Source organism: Maylandia zebra, linkage group LG10 (genome assembly GCF_041146795.1).
Source record: "Maylandia zebra isolate NMK-2024a linkage group LG10, Mzebra_GT3a, whole genome shotgun sequence".
NCBI lineage: Eukaryota > Metazoa > Chordata > Actinopteri > Cichliformes > Cichlidae > Maylandia > Maylandia zebra.
This window is the reverse complement of record NC_135176.1, coordinates 31,969,845-31,997,604: the sequence shown is the minus strand read 5'-3', so window position 1 is coordinate 31,997,604 and position 27,760 is coordinate 31,969,845. Positions and strand designations below refer to the sequence as shown.

General features: G+C 42.8%; 1 protein-coding gene across 7 annotated transcripts in view; it reads left to right on the top strand.

Moving 5' to 3' along the window:
- Window positions 1-27,760, top strand: part of dbn1 (drebrin 1) — a 117,877-nt gene that overhangs the window by 73,286 nt on the left and 16,831 nt on the right. For all 7 annotated transcript variants that reach the window (XM_076889439.1, XM_076889437.1, XM_076889440.1 and 4 more), the window contains exons 2-3: window positions 21,505-21,560; window positions 25,272-25,384. In XM_076889439.1, coding sequence (XP_076745554.1) covers window positions 21,505-21,560; window positions 25,272-25,384 — 169 coding nt within the window. The remainder of the gene's footprint in view (window positions 1-21,504; window positions 21,561-25,271; window positions 25,385-27,760) is intronic.

Here is a 27,760-nt window from a genome sequence, read left to right as displayed (position 1 = left end):
GTGAGAGTGAGAGGGAGGAAGGATGAAAGGCTTCTCTGGCTGCCGGCCCACAGCGACCCACCGTCAGAGACGGTTCGATCACAGCTCACAGAGGTCTGTGTGTGCGCGCGATGTCCTTTGAAATGCTCTCGTTTTGTTTTAAGCTCGGCCTCATCGACACAGACGCCTCTGTTCTGAGAGGCTACTACGCTCAGCCAGAGGAGCGTGAATGAACATGTGAATGAACAGAGGCAGAAGTCGGCGCAAAAAACCCCAAGTCATGCAGCTGAAGGAGGGCGCGGGGCACCTGTGCATCTGTAACTTCATTAAATATGCTGCAGCTCTGTGAAAAGTCTGGAGCCAGTCCTCATGTCTGTATATTCTGCAAGGAAAACAGGAAAAATGTGCAGTGATCATAGAAATAAGTTAGAAACATAGTTTGTACAGGTCTAACGAGCCTAACAGTCGGTAAATGGTCCAATCATGGAGACAAAAACTGTGACACTGACTGAGATCAGAAACACTAAGAGACTACTGTAAGAAAAATACAGCAACTCTGTGATGACAGCAGGGGAAACTCAGGAAAACACACAACTTTAATACACCGGGGAGGCAATTATACGAAGGTGAAACACTTGAGGACGGAGAAGGTAACCACACAGGAGGTAGATGCGAGAGGGCGGAGAGGAGGCCGAACTTGTGGAGTCTGCTGGGATCTCACATTTACGCAAATGACTTCAGTGCAAAGTACAACAAATACTGTGGAGAGATCCAGTTCACTGACTCACTGACGGTGTTGGAGGACACCTCACGTAGGATGGGAAAAGCCAGAAACCTGGGGAATAACCAGGCACCCCAGTCCAGATGACCACAGAGAGCTATCTGCTCTATAGCTTCTGAGAGACAATGACCTCGGTACGGTTTTTAAATGTCCATAAAGCTCTGACAGTCCTGGAATACCTGGATTTGATTAACACACTTTTTTTCACTTTTGTGAATAAATATTTCTTAAATGATAAAAAATGGTTTTAAGTTGTGGTTGTGCTGCTGATGGGTCAAAGGTTTGTAATCTCTCTGACACTTTCCACAGACGGCTGTGATCATTTCAGATCGGGTTTAGCTGCAGTGATCACAAGCTCCATCTTCTTGTTAGTGATGATGCCTTAATTATGGTTTAAAACATCAGGGTTGTTGGTTGTGCTTCTCCTACAAGTTAAAGTATAGTGGTCCTAGAAGTGAACCCTGGGGAACACCACGTGAGATAAAATTCACAAAGTCAAACGCTTTGAGGTGTGATTAGCTCACCTGTCTAATCTGTCCATTAAAATATTAGTCAGTGCTCAGGCGCCACACTTCAGTCACCACGTTTTCACACATGTCACATAGATGATGGTGTTCTGCTCGTTTAAAATATGGTAGATTCAGACGTAAACTGCTGTGTGACCGTGAGGTTTGATGCCGAGGGCGATGTGTCGCTGAAACAGAGGGAGGACATCTGAACGACATTTACAGGACAAAGAGGCTCAGCGGGAGAAATGTTTGACATTTCGCTGCAGTACCGCGGGTCAGGACTGGCCGTCACCTTCCTGCTCCAGCAGCGAAGGGCACCTATGTCGCTGACAGGTTACCCTTTTTTCTGAGCCCCAACAGGTCAAACGGGAAGTGTAGGGAGAAGAGGCCATTAGTGCCGAGTGGCTTCACGCTCCGTCGAGGGTGTGAGGACAAAAGGGAAAAAGGACTGTTATCAGCATGTAGCAGCTTCAGCTTATGAAGGTTTATCTGCAGCGCCAATCAAAAGTCTGCAACAGACTCAAACTCGAAACACCTCAGTGGGTTCTGTAGAGATCTGATCCCGATATCCACACTCGTAGTATTTCATAAGCCAAAGCTTTCACTGTTTTTTTTTGTCTCCTCTGCTGTTCCCGTCACTGGATGTGGCTTATTTAACCCATAAAATGGCGTTGTATCCGAGTGAGGACGGGAAGCAGGAGAAACAGCCCGTTCAGACTGATTTATGAGGAAAAGTGAGCGAGCAGAAAAAGCTGCGGGTTTGTTGTTTTAGAGGCCTCGGTTATCTTTGCAGACCATCAGGTCCCAGTGAAACGTCCTCTCGTCTGTTTAAACACTTTGTTTTCCCCTCCTGTTTACACTCTCCCACCTCTCGTGGCAGCGGCCCAACATTGTGCCGGACGCTGTGTTGGCCAGTGCCGACATCTGATTGGTTCAGATGAGACGGCGGCTCCACAGCCACAGGAAGTCTATTGTAACCCTTGCAGCACACAAAGCGGGGCTGTGAGGGCTCCTCGCAGGGACAAGACTGACCTGTCTGTGCCACCTAACGTCCACATTTATTAAAAAAAACAAAAACAGGTCCAGTGTCTGCACGGAGAACACTTCTTCCAGCTGTGCGACTGCGCTGTTCCTCATATTACGTTTCACGCTGATTACAGAAAATGAGCTGAGAGCTTTTGTAGTTTTCTTCTGGACTTTCAGCTTTGCTTTGTTTGTCAGTTCTGTTGTCGTCAGTCCAAAGAAACAGTGTAACTGAGCCGAGGCTTAAACCACCGTCACAATCTGCACACAGTTTAATCACAATCCACCCCGTCGACTATCAGGGCGATAAAAATGCCTCATATGTCAGATATTCCTATTTGGAGTCTTTCTGCTCTGTACCCTGCATAGTTGTGTAATGTGTGATCTTCGATCAGGCCGTGCTGTCTGAACTCAAACATGAGTTGTTCACTTACTAGTAGTGATGTTGTGCTAGCCTCTGCATCGTCTGAACGTATGAAACTATTTGTACCTCTCGCCACACAGAATGTTACCTTGTTCCTCAGTAAAGATATCAGTCATGTAAACACTATGGCCCCGCCCCTCCCTGAGCCTGGTTGGAGGTTTCTTCCTGTTAAAAGGAAGTTTGTCTTTCCTACTGTCGCCAAAGTGCTTGCTCATAGGGGGTCATATGATTGTTGGGTTTTCCTCTGTATGTATTATTGTAGGGTCTACCTTACAATATAAAGCACCTTGAGGCGACTGTTGTTGTGATTTGATACTAGATAAATAAAATAAAATAGAATTGAATTCATTTGAAAGAATTAGTTGTTCTAACAAACTTACTGAATCAGAATAGGATACAATTCCAGATCTTCGAAGATCGAGTGTTGGTGGTATTAGCTTCATGGTCAAGCTGTGCAGTGCTACAGTACAGCTACAGGATGTCAGCATCTTCACCGTGCCAACAGTCTATAATCTAGTTTTTATGTGTCAATTCAAGAGTCTTTTTCTTTTTTGCCTCATATGATCTGTATGCAGTCTCTACAAGATCGTTTAGGTACCTACGAGAGTACAGCATACTACTACTAACAGAGCCGTGAGAAAATCTGGCTCCATTCTTCGTTTAAGACGTCCTGTCTTTGGAAATCGAACAGCGTTCTACTTTCTGAAGAGAACAAACTTTTCTTGAAGCTCAATATTTTAAACAGTTTCTCATTAATTTTGTCAGCATCCACTGCTTTGCCTCGAGTTTCTTCCCGGCATTGTTACCTGTATCCATACTCATTGGCTGAAATATTTGTTGAGCTGTATTCAGAGTCAGGCTCTTACTGCTGAGCCCTGAGCTGAATCTTAAACAGAGTCTGCACTCATCTGTCAGGATATATTTGCTTGTTTTTTGGGGAATAATGGACCAGTAGCTTTACTTCTCCCTCAGGCACTTTTGCATTTTTCAATGAAACCCTGGAAACAATCCAGCATCTCTGTCAGAGAAGCAGGGAGCTGGGAGTAGCTGTAATGCTGTCTGTCCTGCTGAATCAACCATACCTATCAGTCCTGGGAGGAACACACACACACACACACACACACACACACACACACACACACACACACACACACACACACACACACACACACACTTACTTGCCTTCCTCATTCTTGTCCCTAGGGATCTGATTAGGGTGAGTGTACAAGGACCCAGGAAGAGGTGGTGTGTGTGTGTGTGTGTGTGTGTGGGGCCTCAGTTCTGCTGACTAAGTTTTTGTGACAGAGTTTAGGTCACAGCTGAGGCTGCTTCGACTGTCTGTCCTTCTCCGTGTCTCTGATGCATCCGAGACTCCCAGGACAGAGTGGACTCCTGTCTGGATGGGGGACGAACTCTCCCTCATATTCTTGCATTTGAGTAACATTTGGGACCTTTCTAGTAAATAGATTTTAGGCACATTTCCACAGTGGAACTCTTTTGAGGAAATCTTTTGAGGAACTGTTTTTGGGGGGGGGGGTTGGGTTTTCTTTGGCACGAAACTTCAACGAGCTGCAGTGTGGGGAAAAAACTCACCTGAAAATAGAAAATACAGAGATTAAAGGAGCGCACACTGTAAGGAAATGTGCTGAGACGTGACTGACGTGGCTGCCACAGTAGTTTGTAACCTGTGATGTTGACTAACCATTCAGGGCGTTAACCTTTTTAGTGCCCCGCTGAATATAATTGTAGTTTCTACTCTAGTTTATATTTCATGTTTTTTTTTTTATGTATATATGACAGCTGGGATAGGCTCCAGCGCCTCCCGCGACCCTGAAAAGGATAAGCGGAAGTGAATGGATGGATGGTGTAAATGATGTAGTTTCACCCACAGAAAAGTTGATGATGTTATTACTCAGAAACTCAGGGGAGGTCTTTAGGATCTCTATATGGTCTGTTTTGGAGGGACGGGGTAAAAACTGCTGCTGTATTTAGAATTGTTGTCATTGTCAAATAGCAGCATCACTGCATCATCATGTGAGTCAGATGGAAACAGAAGGGCCGGATGGAAATGCTGTAAAAGTTGATCCCAGCTTCTGCTTTCCCCACATTCCTGGATAAGAAAGCCAACCTGAAGGCTCAGGAACTTATTCACATGGTTGAAAATCATTAATGTGACATTTAACAGTGTTTCTCCCGTTTAATTCTTTGGTCTAAAAGCCACAATATGATACAGTTTTGAAAGTGTAGGGCAACTTTCTCAGCTGAATTATACAGAAGGCTCAATACAAGACACACATAAAGTAGCTGTTAGCTTATCCTTTACCTGTTAGCTTGGAGCTGTTTAATGTAATATTAGAACAACTGCACTCAGTAGTAGCATAAATAACACTAAGACGAAATTACAAACATAGTCAGCTTCCCTCATTGAAGACTTTATGAGACTAACCTCATCTGCAAACCTCAGAAGCGTTTGAGAAACTGTTTTTACATTAGGCAGCTTAAAAGAAGATCTCTTAAATAAACAGATTTTAAACATGAAACAAACAGACTGGGCAGCATCACCTCATCCCCCATCACACTGAACACTGGTGCTCCACAGGGGTGTGTACTGAGCCCTCTCCTGTACTCACTCTACACCTACGACTGCACAGCCACTAACAGCTCCAACATCATTGTGAAGTTTGCGGACGACACTACAGTGGTGGGTCTTATCACCAACGGTGATGAGACGGCTTACAGGGAGGAGGTCAGCGCCCTGACCCACTGGTGTCAAGACAACCATCTCACCCTCAACGTCGCAAAGACAAAGGAGTTGATAGTGGACTTCCGGAGGTGCAGAGAAGTACACACCCCCATCACCATCAACGGCGCTGCTGTGGAGAGAGTGAGCAGCTTCCGGTTCCTTGGTGTACATCTGGCTGAGGATCTTACGTGGTCAGTACACACAAACAAAACAGTGAAGAAGGCGCAGCAGCGCCTCTTCTTTCTCAGGAGACTGAAAAGATTCGGCATGAGCCCCCGCATCCTCAGGACCTTCTATCACTGTGCCATTGAGAGCATCCTCACTGGATGCATCACCACCTGGTATGGCAACAGCACCGCCTACAACTGCAAAGCTCTCCAGCGAGTAGTGCGGTGCTCTGAACGGATAATTGGAGGTGAGCTTCCCTCCCTCCAAGACATCTACAGGAAGCGCTGCCTGAGGAAAGCGGGGAGGATCATCAAGGACTCCAGTCACCCCAGCCATAAACTGTTCAGACTGCTTCCATCAGGAAGGAGGTTCTGCAGCATCCGGTCCCGTACCAGCAGACTGAGAGACAGCTTCTTCCACCAGGCCATCAGACTGCTGAACACGTCATAGACACCTCAGCTTCACTACTGGAACTTCAACATTATGCACTCCACATAATGCCACTGTTTTGCACATATTCAACTCTGTATATTTTATATATTTTATTATTATTATTATTATTATTATTATTATTATTATTATTATTATTATTAATTTTTTTTTTTTTTTTACTATTTAATTTGCAAAAATGTGTATACACACACACACACACACACACACACACACACACACACACACACACACACACACACACGTAGGAAAATATTTAGTATACACATCCAGAAATGCATACACTATTATTGTACATATATTTATTAGTTTCAGGTTGGCCATTCTTGTATTTTGCTCGTTTGTGTTGTTGTGTTTGCACATCTCTGTTGCTTGTGGGGCTCGCACACAAGAATTTCACTCGCATGTGCTGTGCCAGTGTGCCTGCACATGTGATGTGACAATAAAAGTGATTTGATTTGATTTGATTTGACAGAGCGACCAGTTTATTGGTGGGACAATAATTATCTGCAATATTATATGTTCGCTGATTTGTTGTATCGGCATTGATAACGTCTGTTAAATGAAAACAGAAAAAAATAACAAAGAAATTCAACAGTGTTACGAATGTTGTTGTTGCATAGTTTATCCACCAGAGGGCGCTCTGCAACTTCCCCGTTGGCAATATGTGTTTGGAATGCCAACCGTTACCCAGAGTCGGAAAGAGCGTGAACAAGTAAATCAGTGCACATGAGAAATATTAGTAAAAGCTGTGATTCGTCTGAAAGAAAACAAATATCAGCCGACGTATTTCAGCACGTTGGTATCGGCCTTAAACAGTCGTGTATCAGTCGAGCTCGAGAAGCGAGTCACACTGTGACACTGGCTGGATTTTTTTCAGTATTTCTTAATGTTGACCGCACAGAAGTCAGGTTCAGGTTCAGGAAATCCTCTGAGGCGACCCGGATTCAGCTTCCAGCTTCACTGCTGATGTGTCGCTCCACATTCCTCTTAACTTATTTCCCTACTTTTGGTAAAATAGGATCACATCATGGATGCCCATTCTCAGCCTGAGGCCCAAAAGAGAAATGAAAACGATTGTTTGGGGACTAAAATTAATTTCCTCTTATAACGGTCACGTCTAACTTCCGTGTTTTATTTGTGCTGGTTTCATTTCTGTGTTTAGGGTTCGAGGCCTGTAAACATTTTCTCTGATTCCTCAATCATTTAACCGAACATCCTGTAGGAAGCACAAGCTCGTGTTTTTTCTTTCTTCTTAGAACCTGAAGCTTTTGTTTTCCAATCCTTTCCAGGCTCCAAGTCCAGGTTATTATTTACAGAAATCCTCGTTTGTTTAATCTGTGCTGTCCCAGATTTCTAGGATAGGTTGTTTTACATCATTGAAATGATTTAGAAGAAATGCTGATGTAAACCAAATTCCTCCTGAAAATTAAATGCAAGTCAGCCTTTTCCCGATTACAAAGAGCGCCCTGCCAAACACGGAGACAGACAGGGAGGCGAGTGGTAAGCCGGCCGGTTTGCTCACCAAATTTTTGCGCATTGATGGAAAATGTTCCCTCAGTGATTTCAGTGCCTCGGCAGTTACTGGTTCGGGGAAATGATTTTCCATGTGGTGAATCCATTATTGGCCAGGAACATGTAGGATGTGTACTGGAAGTGTGGTGGGACACATCAGGAACAGATGTGGAGATATAGATGTCGGGATAAAGACCCAGGCATTTGGATTCACTTTTGTAGTGTCAGGCTAAGAGTCCGGGCTGCACCGCGCTTCTGTTTTCTAGCATGAGCACACATGAGGACAATAGCTGCTGCGCTGCAGGAATGAACGCCATTCTCTCAGATAATGTGAAATATTTTTATTCAGGAACCCGTTCCAGCATTTAGGTCACATCTGCTTTCAGAATAGGTTGCTGCTTACTTTCTGTTGCTGGTTAAAAGCATGTGTGTCATCGTGTTAACGATGATTCTGTGCGACATATGGCCGCTCAGTGACCTTTCCGAGAGCAGAAATTATCTGTGTGTCGGAAGGAAGAGAAGGAATGTAAAAGTGTGCTTGAATGGATTCCAGCGTGTGAGGCACGTTTGTCTGGTCACATCCACCCTTCTGATGGTATTTAGACCTCATGTGTCATTTTGTACAGGAAAATAAATAAAAATAAATACATGACTCAATAAATTCATTGATAACCATTAAACATAGCAAAATAATCATTAAAAAATTTTTTTTACGCGATTTGCTGTTTTAGTTTCCAAATTTGCTTCTGTGTGGATTTAATGATGAAGCCAAACCTGCAGTTCCTCTCACATCCACTAGAGGCTCCAGCAGTTAGTCACTTCCCATAGACCCCCATGTTAAAATATCAGACGTTACAGACAGAAATAAACACGTTTACAGCCTGATACAAAAACCTCACACTTATTTTATTTCTAAGGGTAGTTTCCTCCTCCATAACAACCCGGTCTTTAAGTCTGACATCATTAGCCATTTCCGGGTCCAAACGCCGCTTCAGGTCCCAAAGTCAAACGAACACTGCGGCATCGCTGAGAGTTAAAAACTGTCTAAATTCTTTCATCTGAAATAAAGTAATCAGTGTTGCTGTTTTTACCAACAATTAGGTTAAACATCCAGATATCAACCAATACAGGATTAATGAAGTTTAATGGAATTAGAAGTTAGCAGGGAGTTAGCTCGCTAACATGATATAGCATGTTCTGACTGAGAGATTTCTGAAAGATTAAAACACACAGCTCTGCTGTCACTTCCGACATAAATGAAAGCAAAACTAAGCAGCAGTGACATTTGTAACGTTACTGAAGTTGGGCTAGATGGTGTATAATGATGTGCTACGTGATCGCTAGTGACACAGCTATGTTAGCATAATGCTAACTTTTTTTCCACTTGATAAAAGTTAACGTGAGGGTTCCTGATGGTTAGGGACAAATGCAATCGCATGGCAGGATGCTGTAAACGGACCAAACTTCAGTCAGGAGAACAACTGAGATAATCCATCCACAGTACGAGGTTAGTCATTCATATACTGCTGCTGGGCTGTAGTTACATCGTAAGGTTTTAAACACTGAGCTTTAAAATGAAAAGTGATAATAAAAACCGAGAGAGGCCGACAGTGATCACTGACTGTTTTTAGGGGCTTGTTGAGATTAAATGGAACAACATACAAAGCATTAAAACACGTTAAAAACACAACAGCCTTATTAAACACAGAGTAGTTTGGACAGCTGTTGCATTTGTTTATAACTCGACTGGAAACTGTTCAATTTAAATTATGAGGTTTGGCTTCTTTGATTGAGCGGTGTCTTGACACAGGTGGTTTGAGCTGATTCAAGTTAATTCAGTTTCTATTTATAAAGCACCAAATAACAACAACAGTTGCCTAAAGGTGCTTTATATTACACAGTAAAGACCCTTGAATAAAGCATTACTGATGTCTTAGTTTCCACCCTGTTGTACAAATGTAGTCACAGACTCAATGGGTTACATCATTGTAGCTACGTCTGTAATCCCTGTAATGTTTTTTTAAATTCTATACTATTTAACTTTTACATGCCCCTGATTACCTAAAATATGACCACCTGTTCTATTTTATATGTCTGTTTGAGTCTTCAAGCTATGGGTTATTAAATGAATAAGAAGTAAATAAAGAAATGTGAAAGGAAATGATTTGGGCCGTCAGTATAAAACGTAATAAATAGAGAAGTAAAGTACAAAATAATAAATTCATTTATTTACACTTACTTTTTGTAAATTGTTTAATCATTTTGGCAGTGTTCACCCTCCGTATCCTCCTGCCTGAAAGACAGTATTTCATTTTTGTGTGTCTGGACTTCAGTAATGACTAAATTAAAGTGACATTTATGTAGAGGAAGTAAAATATCAGCTAAGATTGAGGCTAAAACTCTGTTTTAAACCCTGAAACAGAATAAGAGGTCCTGCTGTATTTACTCTGATATTTGATGTAACGTCAGACATAAAAAGACTTTTTCTCTTTCTGTTTTTCTTTTCTTCACCTCAAAGCTGTAAATAACCGCAATGTGACAATTACTCTGTCCCACCTCTGCAACACACACACACACACACACACACACTGCAATTATGCTTTCCTCCGGGGGAGCCATTACCAGGGAATCCATCTTTTCCTCATTATAATTTAATTGAAGTGCAGAGAGATGCAGACTCATGTTCGAGCTGCCATTTTTCTCCACTTTCCTTCTTTTCTCCTCGTTCATGTTCTCGCCGCTGCTCTGGGTTTCATGTGTTTGATCACATGACTCAGATGTATGTTATGTTGTATAGAGCTTTTTATTTTCCCCTGCACAGGTGCCGGGCTCAGCCTAAGAGTCGGGGCGATCCGCTCCTTCATGTTGAGAGCAGCCGGCTGACGTGGTTCAGACGTCCTGTTAGGATGGATGGAGGCTTTTCTGGGCATGCCCACCTAGGAGGAAACCCCAGGGTAGATTATTTATGTCAGCTGACCTGGGAGCACCGTCTAATCAAGCGTGATGTTCAGGTTGTAAATGGTGAACCTATTTGGAGTCCTGTAACTGAGTATCCACGCCTCGCTCATCACAGCTGGTTTCAAAGTTTGAAACTTCAAAACTGGACTTCACTGACCAATCACAAGGGCAGCGTCTGTCTTTTATATACAGTCTATCGTTAGCGTTCTTGAAATCAGCGTTAAAAGATGGCGTCAGGTTGATGTAGACTATTTTTAGAGGAAAACTGTTGTTTTATCTCCCTCCCTTCCCCTCCTCGCTCTTTATTCATTGCTGCTAGGCTAATGTCTGTCTAAACAGCCCCTTTTTCACTTCATGCCACCCTTCACTCATGAAATAAACAGCTTCCTTTTGCATCTAAAGAGCTGCTTTTAGGTTTTTGTGTCAGTGTGTGGGCAGTTTTTCTCTGAAATGGAAGCGCTTCAGAGCTACGAGCAGCGTTTAGCTTCTGAGAGAGGGCATTTGTGAGCTAACACACCTACACCGCTGGATTTATGACAAGTGGAGTCACAATCTGCACAAACCGAGAACAGTTAAAGGCCGAGTGAGTGCGGAGCCGCTCCGGCTGTTGTTCCGTGCGTTTAGCCGGATGTAAAGAGTCTCGTGGTGGTGCCGGACCTACACCTCATTTTCCCACCTCGCCTTCGTCTTACTCAGCGGGTCAGCGTGCCGATCTCTGCATTTCCAGACCGACAGATATGCGAGTCACAGCTGCTTCCTAATGCCCTCCTTCATTCCCTCTGAAACATTACCCATAATTCTTTGTCCTCGTGTCTGTCTGCCTCATTTTTTTCACATTGAGTCACCATGTAGGGTTCATGCTCAATAAATCACGCTGCGCTGTCCGACCACAGGAATAACAGCTCTCGCCAGCATACTCTGTCTCTCTCTGTCTGCCTGCTTCTGTCTTTACGGCTCGTCGTCAGTATTTAAAGTCTCTCTGTTCTGTCTTCTTCTCTCACCACACATATTTTTCTCTCCCCGTGGCCATTAAAAAACTCCCACAGGAATCCATGACTCTCAAACCTCATATATAAATATCAGATTCTTGTGTTTCTACTCTTTGAATTTATTTGTTTCTAGTTACTGTTACTTGTTTACCATCAGACTAACCTTGTTCTTACTTCTGTACAAAAATTCTTCTTTTTACCGCAAAGAGAGATTTTTGTTTGGAAAAGAACCCACACAGTGTCTTTGAACACTGCTCTCAGCTCAGCTCTGTTTGGGCTGATTGATGTGTATCAATGTAAGCCCCGCCCCCTTCCCCCTAATCGAAGCCCCGCCCCCACTCCATACACACATCCATACGATAATAATACTAACAATGATGAAGTTTTTCTCTCATTGCAATGTCTCAGCCCCACCCTCATTCTCCCTCTGAAACCCCGCCCCTTTCCAAAGTCCCGCCCCTTTCGGAAGCCCCGCCCCTCTCTTCACAAAAAGACATTCAGAAAAAAAACACTGTTGACAACACCTCGGTAACACAAATGCTAACCACACCTTTGTTTTAAGAGGTAAAATTACTGCTTTTTTCAATGGAGTCTGGTGCAGGGTGGTGGCTTCATATCTCTGTCAGGAAGATACGGTGATATTGAGTCCTTTAGGTCTTTCTGCCTCTACCTGAGGACATGGCTGACTGCCACCTGCTGCAGGTAACATGCTCTATATAAGCCCACCGTCCCCCACAGAGGGAGAACACGTTACCCACTTTACTTTTGTGTTTACGTTGTTATATAATAGAGGAGACAAAGCTGAAAACTGTTAATCCTGACACATGGACTCGCACCTGTATTGGATTTGGACATTGCTCAGTCTGTTGCCGTGTATAACCGTCGGTTCCTCTCTGGTGTTTTTCCTCTCAGAGCAGCACAGAGCGCTCTGACGTCCGCTGATCATGAAGTCCAGGAAGTGTGAGAGTACACGATCCCTTTGGTTTCTCACCGCCCGGCTGGATCCTTTCAGAGGACTGAAGTGTTAACTGTCCGTGGCAGTTTTATGGCCCTGCTCTGTGCTCGCTCTGGACCGCTTTAACTGGGAATTGACTGTGGAGGAGAATTTGCTGAGATATTTTTGGTATCAAATGTCGTTAAATCACAGCTTCTTCCCGTTTTGAAGCTCTCGCGCATCGTGTTGCTCTGCAAACGCCTCCTCTTTTTGCTTTTGGCTAATTGTTTTTGTGAAATTCGACTCACTACTCCGGTGGTTACTCATTTAACACGAGTTGTTTAGTGTTATGTTTAATGACATTCAGCTATTTAATGGTGCTGATAAGATGATACAAATGTGACTCTGACACATCAGCATGCTTCACAATAAAAAACAAACCCAGGCTTTCTCTGCCAGCAGCGCTGAGTAACATGCTTGGATGTCACGCTGTTCCACAATCAGGTCGCACAAATAAAACGTGGAAGTGCTTAAAAACCTGCATTCTACTTGTAGCCCACCAGGGGGCGATTGCAAATAAACTATCCGGTTGTTCAGTCTGACGTCACTAGCCGTGTCTGGGCCTAAACTCCGCTGCAGGTCCATATATCAAACGATCACTGTGGCATTACTGAGAGTTGAAAACTGTCTAAAGTCTTTCATCTTTAATAAAATGATCAGCGTTCTGCTCTACCAGGTGTAACAATTGAGTTTAACATCCAGGCATCCATGAAAACGGAATTTATGACATTTAACGGAGTTAGAAGTTAGCAGGGAGTTAGCTCGCTAGCTTCTATCTAAATACAATATAGCATGTCCTGACTGCGGGGTTTTGGAAACAAATTAAAACGTACAGCTCTGTTATCACTTCCAACATAAATGAAGACAGAAAACTAAACAGCAGTGACGTTTGTAGGGTTACTGAAGTTGGGCTAGCTGGTATATAATGATGTGCTACGTGACCGCTAGCGACACAGCTATGTTAGCATAATATAAACAAGCTAACTTTTTTTCCACTCGATAAAAGTTAACGTGAGTGTTCTCGGTGGTCAGGAACAAATGTAATCGCATGGCAGGATGCTGTAAAAGGACCAAACTTCAGCCAGGAGAACAACTGAGATAATCCATCCACAATACGAGGTTAGTCATTCATATACTGCTGCATGGGCTGGGCTGTAGTTACATCCTAAGGTTTTAAAAACTGAGCTTAAATAAATGATTAGCGGTAATAAAAGCTGAGGGAGGTCAGCAGTGATCACTGACTGTTTTAGGAGCTTTTTGAGATCAAATAGAAGAAAATACATAACATTAAACATGTTAACAACACAAAAGCCACATTAAACGCAGACTACTTTAGGCCCGGAAGTAGGATTCGTCGCGTCATCACTGAACAACCGGATAGACATCTATGAGGAAACCGCTTTCTGTCTGTCCTGAGTTCATGGACTGAATCATTTGTTTTGGGTCAAACTGAATAAAAAAAGAAATACTTTGTAAATCTTCATTGTTCCACGTTTCACACAGGATTAGCTGTGGTCATTTCCATTCACTTATTGACTAACGTCTTACCTATCACATATCACAAAGTTGTTTCATAGGTAGACCCGCCCCTTCTGGTCACATTTGTTCCATGCGGCCAAGATGGGGTTGGCATAAATGCTCGTCTTGAGGCTTAAAAACAGGACTTAAGACACTAGAGGATGAGGTTACGGTAGCTACATCACCCAGATGTTCCTCACCCCACCACCTCCTACAGCTCATTAGGATGTTTCCAGCCCAGTCGACAGACATAAAGAGTCTGCCCTGGGGCCTCCTCCTGGTACGACATGCCTGAATACCTCACCAACAAGGCATCCAGGAGGTATCCTAGTCAGATGCCCAAGCCACCCTAACTGCCTCCTTTCGATGTGGAGGAGGAGCCACTCCACTGCTGATCCTATTTCTAAGAGAGAGGTCAGCCACCCTTCAGACAAAGCTCATTGCGCCGCTCATATCTGCAGTCCGTCTGTTAGTCTCACGCTAAAAAAAATACCGGTAAACACAAGTAACAACGTCTTCAGGAAAACAGTCACCATAGTGGACAAAAGGTGTTTTTGGTTTTAGAAGCAGACGTCACAGACGGCTCACAGCTGCTGAACGCTCTAAAGTCTTTCACTCATCGTATCAGCACGAAGGGCGAGAACAAAACTCACAGCGATGCACTTACAGGTCGGAGAACGAACACCTTTAGTGTCTGCAGAGGTTAAATGATGGGAAGTGAAGGTGAAAGCAGCATAATGGTTGCGTCACAGTGCTGTGGAAACGTGCCTGTCACTGAAACCAGTAAAAAAAAATAATCATGTGACCTCAGGATAGGGCTGGGCGATATATCGAGTTTTTTTTAAAAAATATCGATATATTTTCATACGAGATATAAGATGTGACAATATCGTTTATATCGATATAGTCTATGTTACGTTGTGGAGCCGCAGGTTTGCCTCTCTTTCGTCCACTTTTGTCTCTACGAAACGTTACTCGGCCTCGCCTCTCCTTCACTGAACACAACTCCGCCTCCCCCATAGCTTCACCTGCAGGCAATGACAAGATGAAAGCGGAAAATCTCCGTTAGCGAGTTACCGCGGATCGCCCCGTGCGTGGGGCTGGACGGCGTCAACGTGTTAGCGAGCTAACCGCGCTAACGACATGCAGCCAGGAGGGGCTGCACGGCCTAAAATCCTTTCATTTTCTCAAAACTCGACAGTGCGCCTTATGTATGAATTCTGGTTGTGCTTACTGACCGCGAACCGATTTTATGTGGTACACAGCGCTCGGCAATCTGTCAAAAAATGTTTTAATATGACTTTGCTAAGCTACGGAGCTGCACCGCTTGATGGAGCCGCCTCGTGGAGTGATACGTACTGTGCTTCAACGTAATATTACCGTACTGTGTGTGTATAAGGACCACAAATGGCACCTGTTCAGAGACGTGGTGCAGCTCTGAAATCTGTCTCTTTGTTATTATGCTCAGCTTCTATTAGTTTACATTTTGACTGCACAATTGTGAGCTTTTTGTTATGCACAAAAACAACATTGTTTTCTTTTATTTATGGACCATGATTATTTAATAAATGCTGATAATTTATTTATGAGTAATTTCTTCATGTACATCTACGCTGTATGTAAAGAAAATGCCCGTGTGACATCTGGGACACAGTGTGACTAAGAACTCTCTTTTTGTTCTTAACTTATGGCTTTTTAAAAAAAAATATTGAGATATATATCTTATATCGCCATGCAGCTAAAAAATATCGAGATATGAATTTTGGGTCATATCGCCCAGCCCTACCTCAGGATATTGGTGATAGTCGTGCAGCCGCGGCTCTCTGTGGGGAGGAGAGTCTTCTTCTGAAGTCGTCACGGAAACACACACACTGACTCTACACTTGGTGTGCGTGTGTGTGTGTGTGTGTGTGTGTGTGTGTGTTTTGCCCTTCAGCTCTCCTTCACCCCCCTCCTTCCTTCCTGCCGCTGCTGTCTTTACATCGATGCCCCCCTCAGGTCACTAACTGCTGTTACTCACATAATGATGGGGGATGCTGCCTGGTTGCCATGGTGATACTCACATTGGGGGTATGTGTGTTTGTTAGAGGGAGAGAGAGAGATTTGTCTTGGCAACCTCTTTGTGTGTGTGTGTGTGTGTGTGTGTGTGTGTGTGTGTGTGTGTGTGTGTGTGTGTGTGTGTGTGTGTGTGTGTGTGTGTGTGTGTTACAGTCTGAGCAACCGAGCTGCTGGACAGAATAATGGAAACAGCGGCGTCCTCTCAGAGCTTCGTGCTCTTTTCCTTTTTTTTACCTGTGAAACAAACAAAGGTGCGCTGTCACATCACCCTGTGTTTACTGGACCATGTCACACACCTGTACTGCACCTCCTCCCTGATCCTGATCATTTATCTTCCCCCACATGTCGTCAGGGTTTTAGCTTCATGTGAGCATCTGTGCTAATCGGATGGAGACGGCGTCTCCTCTGGAGCTTCTTCCTGTTTTAAACATGTTAACGGAGCACTGCATAACCCCACTGTTGTTAATGACAGCCGTGGCTCTTCAGTGAAAGACCGTGATCAGCCTGGGCTTCATGTTTGCAGTATAACATTTCATATATGTCAGTCTTTACAAGAGCTAGGACATGGACATGTGTCCTGTGCAGCATATATACCCTGTATCATATAATATATACTGTTTGCCAGGTATAAAATATGTTATATATCTATATATTCAGTTATTTTAGGAAACTCTTTCACAAGTAGAAACTACTGCCAACACCTGGCTAATGTACTCTGATTAGGGATGGGTATTGTTTAGGTTTTATCAGATACCGGTGCCAAACCGGTACTTTTGAAAAGGTGCCGGTGCTTAAAGAATGGAGAACACAAACTTTGTCCAAAAACCTCTTATGTTTTTATTTTTAGCAGTCTCTTTTTTTCAAAATCCATCTTGGAAAATGATGGCCATTTTTGAAAATTCTGATGGGATATACCAAATGATTAGCTCTGTAGGGAAAAACAGTGACTGTTTTTAAGAGCTCTGGTTCTTTATGTGTGCTTTCTGATAAACTGTTTAAAAAGTTGATCCTCAAACCAAAAAATCCCTCCAGAAGTCCAAGCCTGGCCAAATAACGGGAGTTTTCCCTGACAGCTAATTCCCATTTGGCTAAGCGGGCTGCATCAGACAAAGCTGGATTTATTTTGGCATGTTAGCTAATGCTAGCTAATGTTTGCTTGATACCCAAAGCAGCAGTTAGCCGGGTTCAAATGCTACGTTCTATTTTTCTTGGAAGCCAGACTTCAGAGCTTGGAGTGATGGCAATCCCAAGTTGAGTGTCTCCACTAGTAAAGTCAGAAAAGCAGGATTTATTTTGCTCCTAAGCGATGTGCAACCATTTGTGCATCTAGCAATCCAGTGATAGTTCACTAGCAATGCTGGTGATGTTTTTTTTGTTTGTTTTTTTAATGTTTATCAGTATAAACCGCTGCTGCAGCACATTCAGGGAAACACCCTGACCCACACTCTGCGTATGTCTCACACAGCCACAAATACACAACAGTGGCAGCACGGGTTACATGTTTTACAGTTTTGCTAATGTTTACGTGCACTGCCGCCATCTTGGATTGTGAAGTCGGGGTTGGTGGGGCTGCTCCAACACTCGGAGAGGGAAGTCTATTTTCAGTTCCAGTTTAAAGTTCCAGTTGAGAACTTGGAAATTAGGCTTAAAAAGTAACGGCTTTGCTGTCATTAGCTTGTGAAGCCGGGACGCTGGTTGATTTCAGGCTATGAAAGGTCTGTTTGTCCTTCACACTCTTCCTTCCCTGTGCATTGAAATTTCCATGATGAGACGAGAGCTTTCTCCTGATTGGACACGCAGAGGAAACTGATGTTCTGGATTGAATGTGATTACTTGATGAGCTTCATCAGTCCTCTCGTCATTCATCCCCTGCTGCCTCTTCATCAAACATCTTCTCCTTTCCTCTCCCGTCCTCGTGCGTGATAAACTGCTCACACACAAACACACGCGGAGCTGTTTCTAGGTCACGAGGGCTTATATGAATAATAAACAGCTGTCTGCTTTAAAGAGAATTATTTATAGAGGCCTTGAATGAGCGACATAGACACACTCTTCATCGCTTTCTCTCCACCTTAAACGCCTCCTCCTCGACTTTCTCCGTATTGTTGTCTTCATTATCTGTTATCGCTTTATTTCCCGGCCTCGCCGTGTTTGTTTCTGCCTCCAGGAATTCTCTCTGATGCTGATACTGCTGTACCTGTCATATACAGGAAGCTGTAGTAGTAGTAGCTGTAGTATCAGACTGTGTTCTTACACCTTCCATCTGTTTTTCATCTGGATTTCCTGGTTCAGACCTGAGTATCCAGGCCATACACAGCCCGGCAGTTATGAGAAGATAAAATGTTAACCCCAGCAGCATCGAACAACAAGTGGAGGAAAAAATTAGTGTCGGAGTCAATTAATATCAGCCAGCCACGTCGCCGAGAGCTGAATCCGTGCCGAGATGCTGACTCCCCAGTTTACAGCGAGAGAGCGCCACATTAACACATACATCAGAGTCTGCAGTCATTCATAATTAGCGAAACTCATTTTCCCCTCTTGACCGCCTGGTGGTTGCATCACAACATGCAAAAAACATGTTTATTTATGCTGTAAAGTGTCTCCAGTGGACGTTAGAGGAACTGCGGGTTTTAGTTGAATCTAATCTGCCTCTGATGGTTATTTCTGTTTGTATAATCATGAACTCAGCAGGCACTGGGGTTGGATCGATCCCAGTATCGATATTAGTATTGGTATCGGTATCAGATCGATACTGGTGCCATAGGACCGATACTTTGTTTCTGTTCAGCAAGTTTAGCATGTAGCCGTCTGAACTGTGTTAAATATTTTTTTTAGAAATGAAAAAATGTACCTCACACCTTGCTGTGTTGACTGTCACGTCTATTTAAAGCCTACAGCACATTTAAACAAAGCTGACCCAAAAACGTCAGAGATGGGCTCAGTTTCAAAATCCATGAAAAGCTGAATGATGTGTTTTATTGGGTTAAATGATTATTGTGGAAAGTAAAAACCAGCGATTTAGTGTTCAGAATTTGACAAACCGATGATGACTCATCTTATAAATCATGACACACTGCTCTCCCCTAAGTTGCTGCCCTTATAGGGTAAAAGTCATCGGTATTGGTATCGGCAGAGCTGGCCCTGTATGGATGGAAGATGGAAAAACTGACCTTCCAAAATAAATCTGGAGTCCTACGAGGTCACGCTCCGACTGGCACAAGTTTAAAGAAGCAGTCTTACAGCTGGAAGATCTGCTGACAGGAGCTGTAATCTGTTAATCTGTGAGGAAAGTGAAAATGTAGCAGTGAGGAGATGTGGTGATGCATAAACAGAGAAAGAAACAGGAAGCAGAGAGTGACTCTGCAGAAACAGACAGGATGGCGGGCGGGGAGCTGAGGTCAGCAGGAAGTCAGACGCTGGCCAGACTAAAGCTTTGGGCTGAAACAGCATGATGTCATGTGGACTGAGCCCTCGTGGTAATCCCAAACATCCACACACACACTGTAACAGAACACACACTCACCAAGGCAGCTGCAAATCCACCAATCAAACTAAAAGTATCTCACATTCAGGCAGGTGAGTGCGGCTCACAAAAGTAAAATTAAAACTATTTAATCTGTGTCATATGTTGCTATTATTTTTGATTAAGGAAACCTGATAAATAAGACAATAATCAGCTTCTGAGTTAGTCACTTCTATGATTTAAAAGAAGTCTGTAGCAATCCCGTGTGTTGCTGTCTGGTTTATAATCTCCTGATAAATTTCTCAGCCCAGCATCTCATATCCTTCAATAATCTGTTTCTGCTGCTTCCTGCTGGTTCCCAGTTTGTTCGCCTCACGCACAGGTTAGCTGGAAGTGGTCGGGCATGTAACTCAGCAGTTTTGCATGACTCACAGTTCAAAAAAATCCTTCTTTATCTGACACTCGGCCCCTCAGTTCATCCTCTGTCCAAACAAGCTGTTTTGAGTCCCATCTTTAAAGTGACTTTCTTCTGATTGGTTGCCCCTCATAAACAGTCTGAACAGCAGGTAGGCGGGGCTTCTGTGCACAAAACGGCCACATTTGGGACATTAACCCCTCTGTGACATCAGGCAGTGAGTAGAGTAAGAAAAAACTCGGCGTTTGGAGGAGCCTGAGTGTTTGGCTCACTGTGATTCTTTGGACTTGCCTCATTAGAGTATAAGCTCCGCCCACTGAAACAGGTCCTTGATGTCTACACGCCTGCTTCCTTTTTATTTGTCAAACATGTTTCACTGCAGTTATTTTCTCTGTTGTTATCGTATTTTTAACAGGGGCGTGTAGCACATGGATGTTTGTAGATGCAGTACCGTGATTGGCCACTAGCACTGCTGTGGCGCTCTGCTCAAAGATAAATTGAAACAAATCGCAGCGTCGTGGAAACAGCAGTGTGGCTGTGTTTTATGCAGTTGGTTCTTTCTGACCTTTCGTGCAGATTACTGGGTTTTATTTTATTTGCTTCGCTGCAGGGTTACAGCAGGACTTTCAATCTGGAGATGCAGGCTAAGCTGTAATCTCTGTCACCTTCATTCAGCCTCAGCAGAGAGGTCAGAGGTGGCTGTGAGGAGGCACCAGTTTAATTTGTTTTTCATAATTCGGGGAGTGCTCAGTGCACGTTCGTGTCTCTGCAGCTCCTGTGTGTGTCGGTGTGTATTTGAGGAAAGCACAGTTTTAGAAGCAGACAGTCAGAAGATGCATTATCTCAGTTCTTCAAAGGGCGGCTCCTCCTTCAGTCAAACCAAATAATCAGGACGGTCTTTGAAGCTGTGCTGACGGCTGGAGTCGCCGGCCTGTGAACCTCCCTCGTCGTGCAGCAGCTCGTCTGTTATCTGCTGCAAAACTGTTTCGGGGGATGGGGCCTGTCTGACAGGACTCGCCACAGAGAAGGCTGATGGGAGTTTCTAAGAGCACTCTCTGGTTCATGCAGTGGCTGGAGGTTTGTGCTGTGAGTTGTTTTGGAAAGAAAGTGTTGCTCCATAACAACAGGCTGAAAAGCAGCACGAGTGTCTGCGTGCACGTGAGCACAGCGGCCAGTAAACAGAGCTGTGAAGAGACCGGACGCCGAGGTCTCATTGTTTTTACAAACCCAAACAAAGAGTTTGAGTCGTTGCGTCGAGAAGTTTCTGGGGCTCAGACTTAAGCAAAGAACAAATGAAAAACTCGAGCTTTAACGTTGCACAGAGAACAGAAAGGCGGGACTCAAACTGTGGGTTTTTCTTCTCTGTTCTCCTGGAGAAACTTCACCGAGCGTGCACAGCAGGAAAAGCAAAAATAAATACTCGAGTAAAATACCTGAACATTGTCTTAAGTGGAGTAACAAAGTATTTGTACCTCGTTACTTGTGTCTAATTAGCACTCTGTCTGTGTTTCTAACAGGGCCTTGTACACATACGAGGATGAAAGCAACGACCTGACGCTGGCGGCGTCCGGAGGTAAGTCTCTGCTGATGTGACTCCCTCTCCTGTCCCGTCGCTGACATCATTTCTGTGTTTTTAATGAAAAAGGTTTTAATGGCGAGCGTTCAGATTGGCTCCAATTTGCTTCTGCAGACCGGCGGCTGTAAATCACGATGAGCAGCGTCTGCTGCAGCTTTGGGGGTAAAAGCAATCATGCTCTTTGTCTCCTGATTGTTACTGAGCCATCAGAGAGATTCATTATCATTTCTGCTAATGATGCGCTGCAGGATCATTACAGAGTAATGGCACCCCTCCTGATTCGATGCTCGCTGTCACTGTGTGTGTTGTGTGTCGTTTGTTAGCCAGGATTTAGCAAATGTGCGCACGGTGGTTAATGTTAAACATCAGAAGCAGAGTGAAAGTCCAAATCTGGCTCGATTCACACGCATCCGTTCAGAGACGGCTTCAAATCAAATCACTTTTATTGTCACATCACATGTGCAGGTACATTGGTACAGCACATGTGAGTGAAATTCTTGTGTGCGAGCTTCACAAGCAACAGAGATGTGCAAAATACAATAATGTAAACAAGCAAAATACAAGAATGGCTACATCTGAAACTAATAAATATATGTACAATATATAATAGTATATGCATTTCTGGATGTGTATACTAAATATTTTTCTACGTGTGTGTGTGTGTGTGTGTGTGTGTGTGTGTGTGTGTGTACACATATTTTACAAATTAAATAGAGTAAACAATAAATAGAATATATAAAATAAATAAAATAAAATATACAGAGTGAGACATGTGCAAAACAGTGGCATTACTGTACAGTATGGAGTGCATAATGTTAAAGTTCCAGTAGTGAAGCTGAAGCTGAAGCTTTGACCTGTGTGCACGTTTACTCTGGCAACACAGACTCAGCAGTTTGTGAAATACTCACCATTTTATCTTATTTAAATTTTTTCATATTCTTGGGCACGAAAATGCTTCTTTATTCTCAGTTAAATAAACTGAAAAACCCACTGATGTGTGTCCTTGTGCACAAAGCAAAGAGGAAAACGTTCACATATGCGGGGCTGGGGGTGGGGGTAGTTTGAGCCCATTGCTGATTGGATTTGTTTACACTGGTTTTGGTCTACACACTCACCCCACAAGCAGAGAGTAGGCTACAGTTAGGTAATAAAAACTGATCTTTTGAATGTAGCTAAACGTCTGCTTAAAGCACAGCTGAGGACCCAGATAAGACCAAATAACACTACAGGCTGTCCTTAGTTTGCCTGACTGGGAATTTGATACAAAGTAAATACATGTAAAGAAGGAAAAATCATTTAAATTAATAAATACTTAAAGAAACTGACAGTGGTTTAAAGGATGAATCTGAATTTCAGTCATAATCTACGTGAGACCCGGTAACCTCCTGCTGCTCTGTTTCACTCTGTCGCTGAGCTCAAACAGGAAGAGCTCAAACATACATAAAAATAAAGTTTTATCTGTGAACGTCTCGTCTGAATAACCCTCTACAAGCCTAATGTAATCATCAGTGTATAAAAAGAAGTGCTAAAGTGAAGTGTTTGCATCACAAATGCTGCAGGGACGATGATGATGATGATGCTTGAAGACACTTCTACCCAGGAAACCTTCAAACCTAAACAAACCTATAAGCTGTGGAATAAAACCAGTAAAATTAACCCAGATTAACCATTTTTTAAGCTCCATGTTTTAGTTCTTGCATTTGTTCAGCATAGCTTTGCATGACTCACAGTTCAAAGTCATTCTTATTTATCCTAAACCGAAACAAGCAGGTTTAGCTTTATTCACGCCAACTCTCTTCTGATTGGCTGCCCCAGCAGGCTAATCTATCTCACGGATTGGTTCAGACCACAGGACAGGGTGCTGTCTGGATGAGAGCGAAGTCTCATAGTTTTCCACCTGTTTTCCGTAGATGAATGTTCTGGAGTGGAAGTGTTGGAGTATGTGGAGATTTTCTCTGTGAAACAAGCAGGACCTTCAATTAAAAGGATGTTTGCACCATTATACTCTAAAATCTCAAAACATTATATCATTCAGCATTAATGGCGCCGTCACTGCTGTGATAGTAACCTATGCTGTTTGTTCTTACATCATTGTGGATGCTGGTTTTTAATTCTGTACTGGTTCTGATTGGTCAGACCACAGGATGGATTTCCACGCGGGCTGGTTCATCTCCTGAGAGATGGTGGTGGCTTCAGTCTGTTGTTTTCTCTGCACAGTAGAGATTTAACCAAAACTGCTGGATGTAGTGATGAGCTGTGCTCACTGACAGAAGTGTCCGTTAGTCTGTGCTGAGATTTCTCCGAATCTTTGAATTATGCTGCCAAAGATGATGAAATCTCCATTCTTTGCAGTTTCATCTTGTTCTTAATCAAACATGTGGATCATCAAGAATGAGATTTCCATCACGAATCATTGGGGTCCAGATTAGCCAACACAGCTGGTAGAAACTGTCACTGCTGCTGGCCAAAGAGAGAGGAAGCAGAGAGGGGGATGGCATGTTAGCAGGCAGCGGGAGGGTGGAGGCGGGACACTTAATGTGGGGACTATGTAGTGGACATGCAGGTGTGACAGAGGAGGATGCTGGGATAGGGTGAGAAGGAGGCAGATGATGAGCTGTGGTGACCCCCCAAGAAAGATCTTGTTCCTAAATGAATTATGCAGTACGTGTGATCTGTTTTAACACGGAAGTTTAAAGACGTTTATGTAGCATTGTGAACTCCAGATGTTTTGTGTTTGCTGATGTGAAGTTGACAATAATCTGAATGGTCCTGTGTGATGATGAGTCATCACCTGAATGTTCCCAGACAGGATCTGCTTATTTCCATTGAGCGTTCACATTGTTATGCTAATCTAGAAGTACAGAGAGAGTGATTCACTTCACTGAAAACTTCATTATGTTGGAGATTTAATTTCAAGGAACGACTCTAGTTTTTTATGCACTCGTCACTTTAGAGAATTTAATCTGTTTTGCTTTCATAACATGTTTTTTTTTTTTTTTAAATCGAGAGAAAAGGTCCAAAAGTCAGAATTAGCTGTTATTTCACTGCACTTTGTCTGTGGGATATTTATGCAAATACTGCACGTCTAATATCTCATTTACATATTTAAAGGTCAAATTAAACAAAATTTGCAATACAAAAAGTAGCTGTCTGTCTAATGGCTAAGTTTTATGGTGATATGTTACTTAAGTACTATTTTCTACTCAATAAGAACCTTTTGAAACTTTTGAGGCTGTTTAAAAGTGAATTTTCTGGTTTACTGTGACAGAAATCTCTAGTTCAGTATTTCCAGTTTATACTGGGAGGTTTTCTCAGAGTCTGACTTATCTGACATTTTATGCTGGAAAGTTGACCGTTTCTTATAATCTCTAAATTATTATTTCAGAAACGAATCCATAGATTAGTGGATAATCTGTGGATTCGTTTCTGGAAAGAGAACAAATATAAACACTTTTAGATCAAAAAGGCCTCAGTTAAAAATTTCTGCACACTTTTAATACAGAAAATATTATTCTTAATGTGAGTAATCACCTTAATAATCTGTGACTAACTTGTACTTGCACTGGAAGTGTAGATTAAAAAGTTTTATTCTCAGGTGTCTGAGCGGTGACGCTGGTGTCCCGTGGAGAGCGAGTCAGCAGAAGCTGAAAAAGCAGGCATGGCTGCGACTGTGCTGCAGTCATAATGAACTCTTGTTCTGTGCTGCAGGAGGCGGCCTGGCAGAGATCACGCTGACCTTTGACAGCGGCAGGGTGATGTACGGCTTCTGCGGCCTGAAGGAGCCCACCGCCGCTCTGCCACGATACATCCTCATCAACTGGGTGAGTCGCTGGGACGAGGGGGAAACGGGAGGGGGCACGCTCTGAAATGTCCTTCAATGCTATAAATGAGAATATCAGAGTCATCGAGGGTCGCTGCACATTTTCAATTTAGTCGTTTATTTGACAAGGACGCGCCGATAAGAGCGATCTAAAACTCGTCGTCGCTGCAGCCTCAGCAGCTGGAAGAAGAGTGGCATCGGCAGCGGTCGTAGACACGCTGATGTCACCAAATGCTGCGATTGTAGTGAAAGTGTGAGAAGCTCTGAAACTCGATTAATGTACCAGATTTGTTTAGCAGTGGCCAACCAGCCCACCAACTGTCTTCACATTCTGAATCAATCACTGGTTGGACAGGAGTTCACTGAGGCATCATGTTTTTCCATTTGAGCTTAGTCCATTAAAATGTGTAAAAGACAGAGTTACAAAAATCACTTAATGAAATATCCAGAAATGCTCTTACTTTGGCAGAAAATGTTATATTCATGATTTAGATAATCAGTCTGTGTATGAAACAAAGTGTGCTTTTTATATTCTGTGTCAGATGTACTTTAGTCTTTTAAGCCTCTCTCTACTTCTACTTTATCTGAATCTGAGCTTTCGTTACTTCAAAAATTAATAGTTTTAAACACAGATCATATGAAGAAATGATAAAACATTATAATTATGCTAATTAGAAGATTTAGCTTACGTTACGCACTTTAGGTAGAACTTTGATACGTCAAATAGCTAGCAGATTGTCACATTAGAAGTTATGTTAAGCTTAACTGTTTTAATTTCTTCAAAGCAAACGGTCTTTATATAAAAATATCTTTCTGTAGGGTAAATGTTAGCTTACTTAATATGTTTTTATTTATTCTGTAACGACAAAAAACTGTCTGGCTTCTGCAAAAAGTTTGCAAGCACACAAGCTAGGCCAGGTCACAAGCTAGGACTTTGGCTAACGTTGGTCAGCTAGCTGTAGCATCTCTATGAGCATGAATGTGCTGTTAGTTACTCCTTAATTTTAGCTGAAAAAGTAACGTTCTAAAAAGAGATATATCATAATAGCTGTTGTTATCCATTGTGCTATGTGAACTTCTATCTGCTGTCTGCTAGCTATTAAACATGTTGCTAAATTACGTACCTAGCAATTTTTCTCATTAGCAGTGAAGCTGATTCTTTCTAAATTAGCTAAACCTAAAACAAACTTAGGTGTATCCATGAATCAGAAGGTGTTTATTTTGCTATATTATTAGGGCTGTTCGATATAACGATATATATCAGATGACGATATAAAAACGTCTGTCGTTTCATTTTACGCTATCGTTTGTTTCGTGGTGTCGCAAAATAAACTCTTTACGGCAATATTTTTTCATGGTTCTGATGGTCACTGTAGTGGCTATATTAATTTCTTCTTTCTCTCTTTCTCTTATATGTAATATAACCACACTACGGACAGTCAAGCGCCTGTTTTTATGCTTTGTCGTTAGCAACAACGACGGTAACAGCATCGCGTGTCCGCTTGTTTATGTTCCACATAAACCTTTCACAATAAAGCTCAAGATCCTGTTGAGACTTTTCAAAATAAACTGAATCACGTGAAAGAGCAGATTATTTACGGATGAGAAGTAAAAAAGAGCCGCCAGGTGCTAAAAAATAAACCTTAGACTCAAACGTTAGAACAGGCTTTTCCCCGCAACACGCCGTGTAATAAATACTCACAAAGAAAACGGCGGCCGTTTCAACCTATGTCTAAAAATGTATCGTTTCATGCATCGGTTAAAACACTCGACTCCAGCTACATGACAGCTGGAAACACTTCACGCAAGTCGAGCTGCCCGAGATTCACAGAGTTTACAGAAAATGTTACATTTGTGTGATTTATATCGTTATCAGATGATAGATGTCTTTTATCGGGATATGAGATTTTGGTCATATCGCACAGCCCTATATATTATAGATATTTTTTTTTCTTAGACATGGGTCGCTTTCTTTTTTTGGTTACCTTCTACAAGTAACCGACCCAGTGACATCACGTTCTGTCCTGACACAAGGTGGCGCTAAACATATTCTAGAAGCTTTAACTTTAAGCACGTATTTGGCATTTCGGAGTCAGCAAGAATAGGAACAAGATGTATGTTTGGAATTATAAAAATTGACTGTTTTTATTGTTTTTTAACTAAAAAGGAGACCTGCAGGTAAAATGATGATGAAAATCTTAAACACTGTCTTTAAAGCGCTTCATGTTGTGGTTTTAATAGGAAAGCAGGATGTGGACTTTTCTTCCTCACGCTGTAATAAGTGAAAACCTCCAGTTAAAGTGCGGGCCAAACCAGAGAGGAAGGAAATGGAGTCGTAGCACCAGGCATGCTAACGGAGCAGTTACCGTTTAATTCA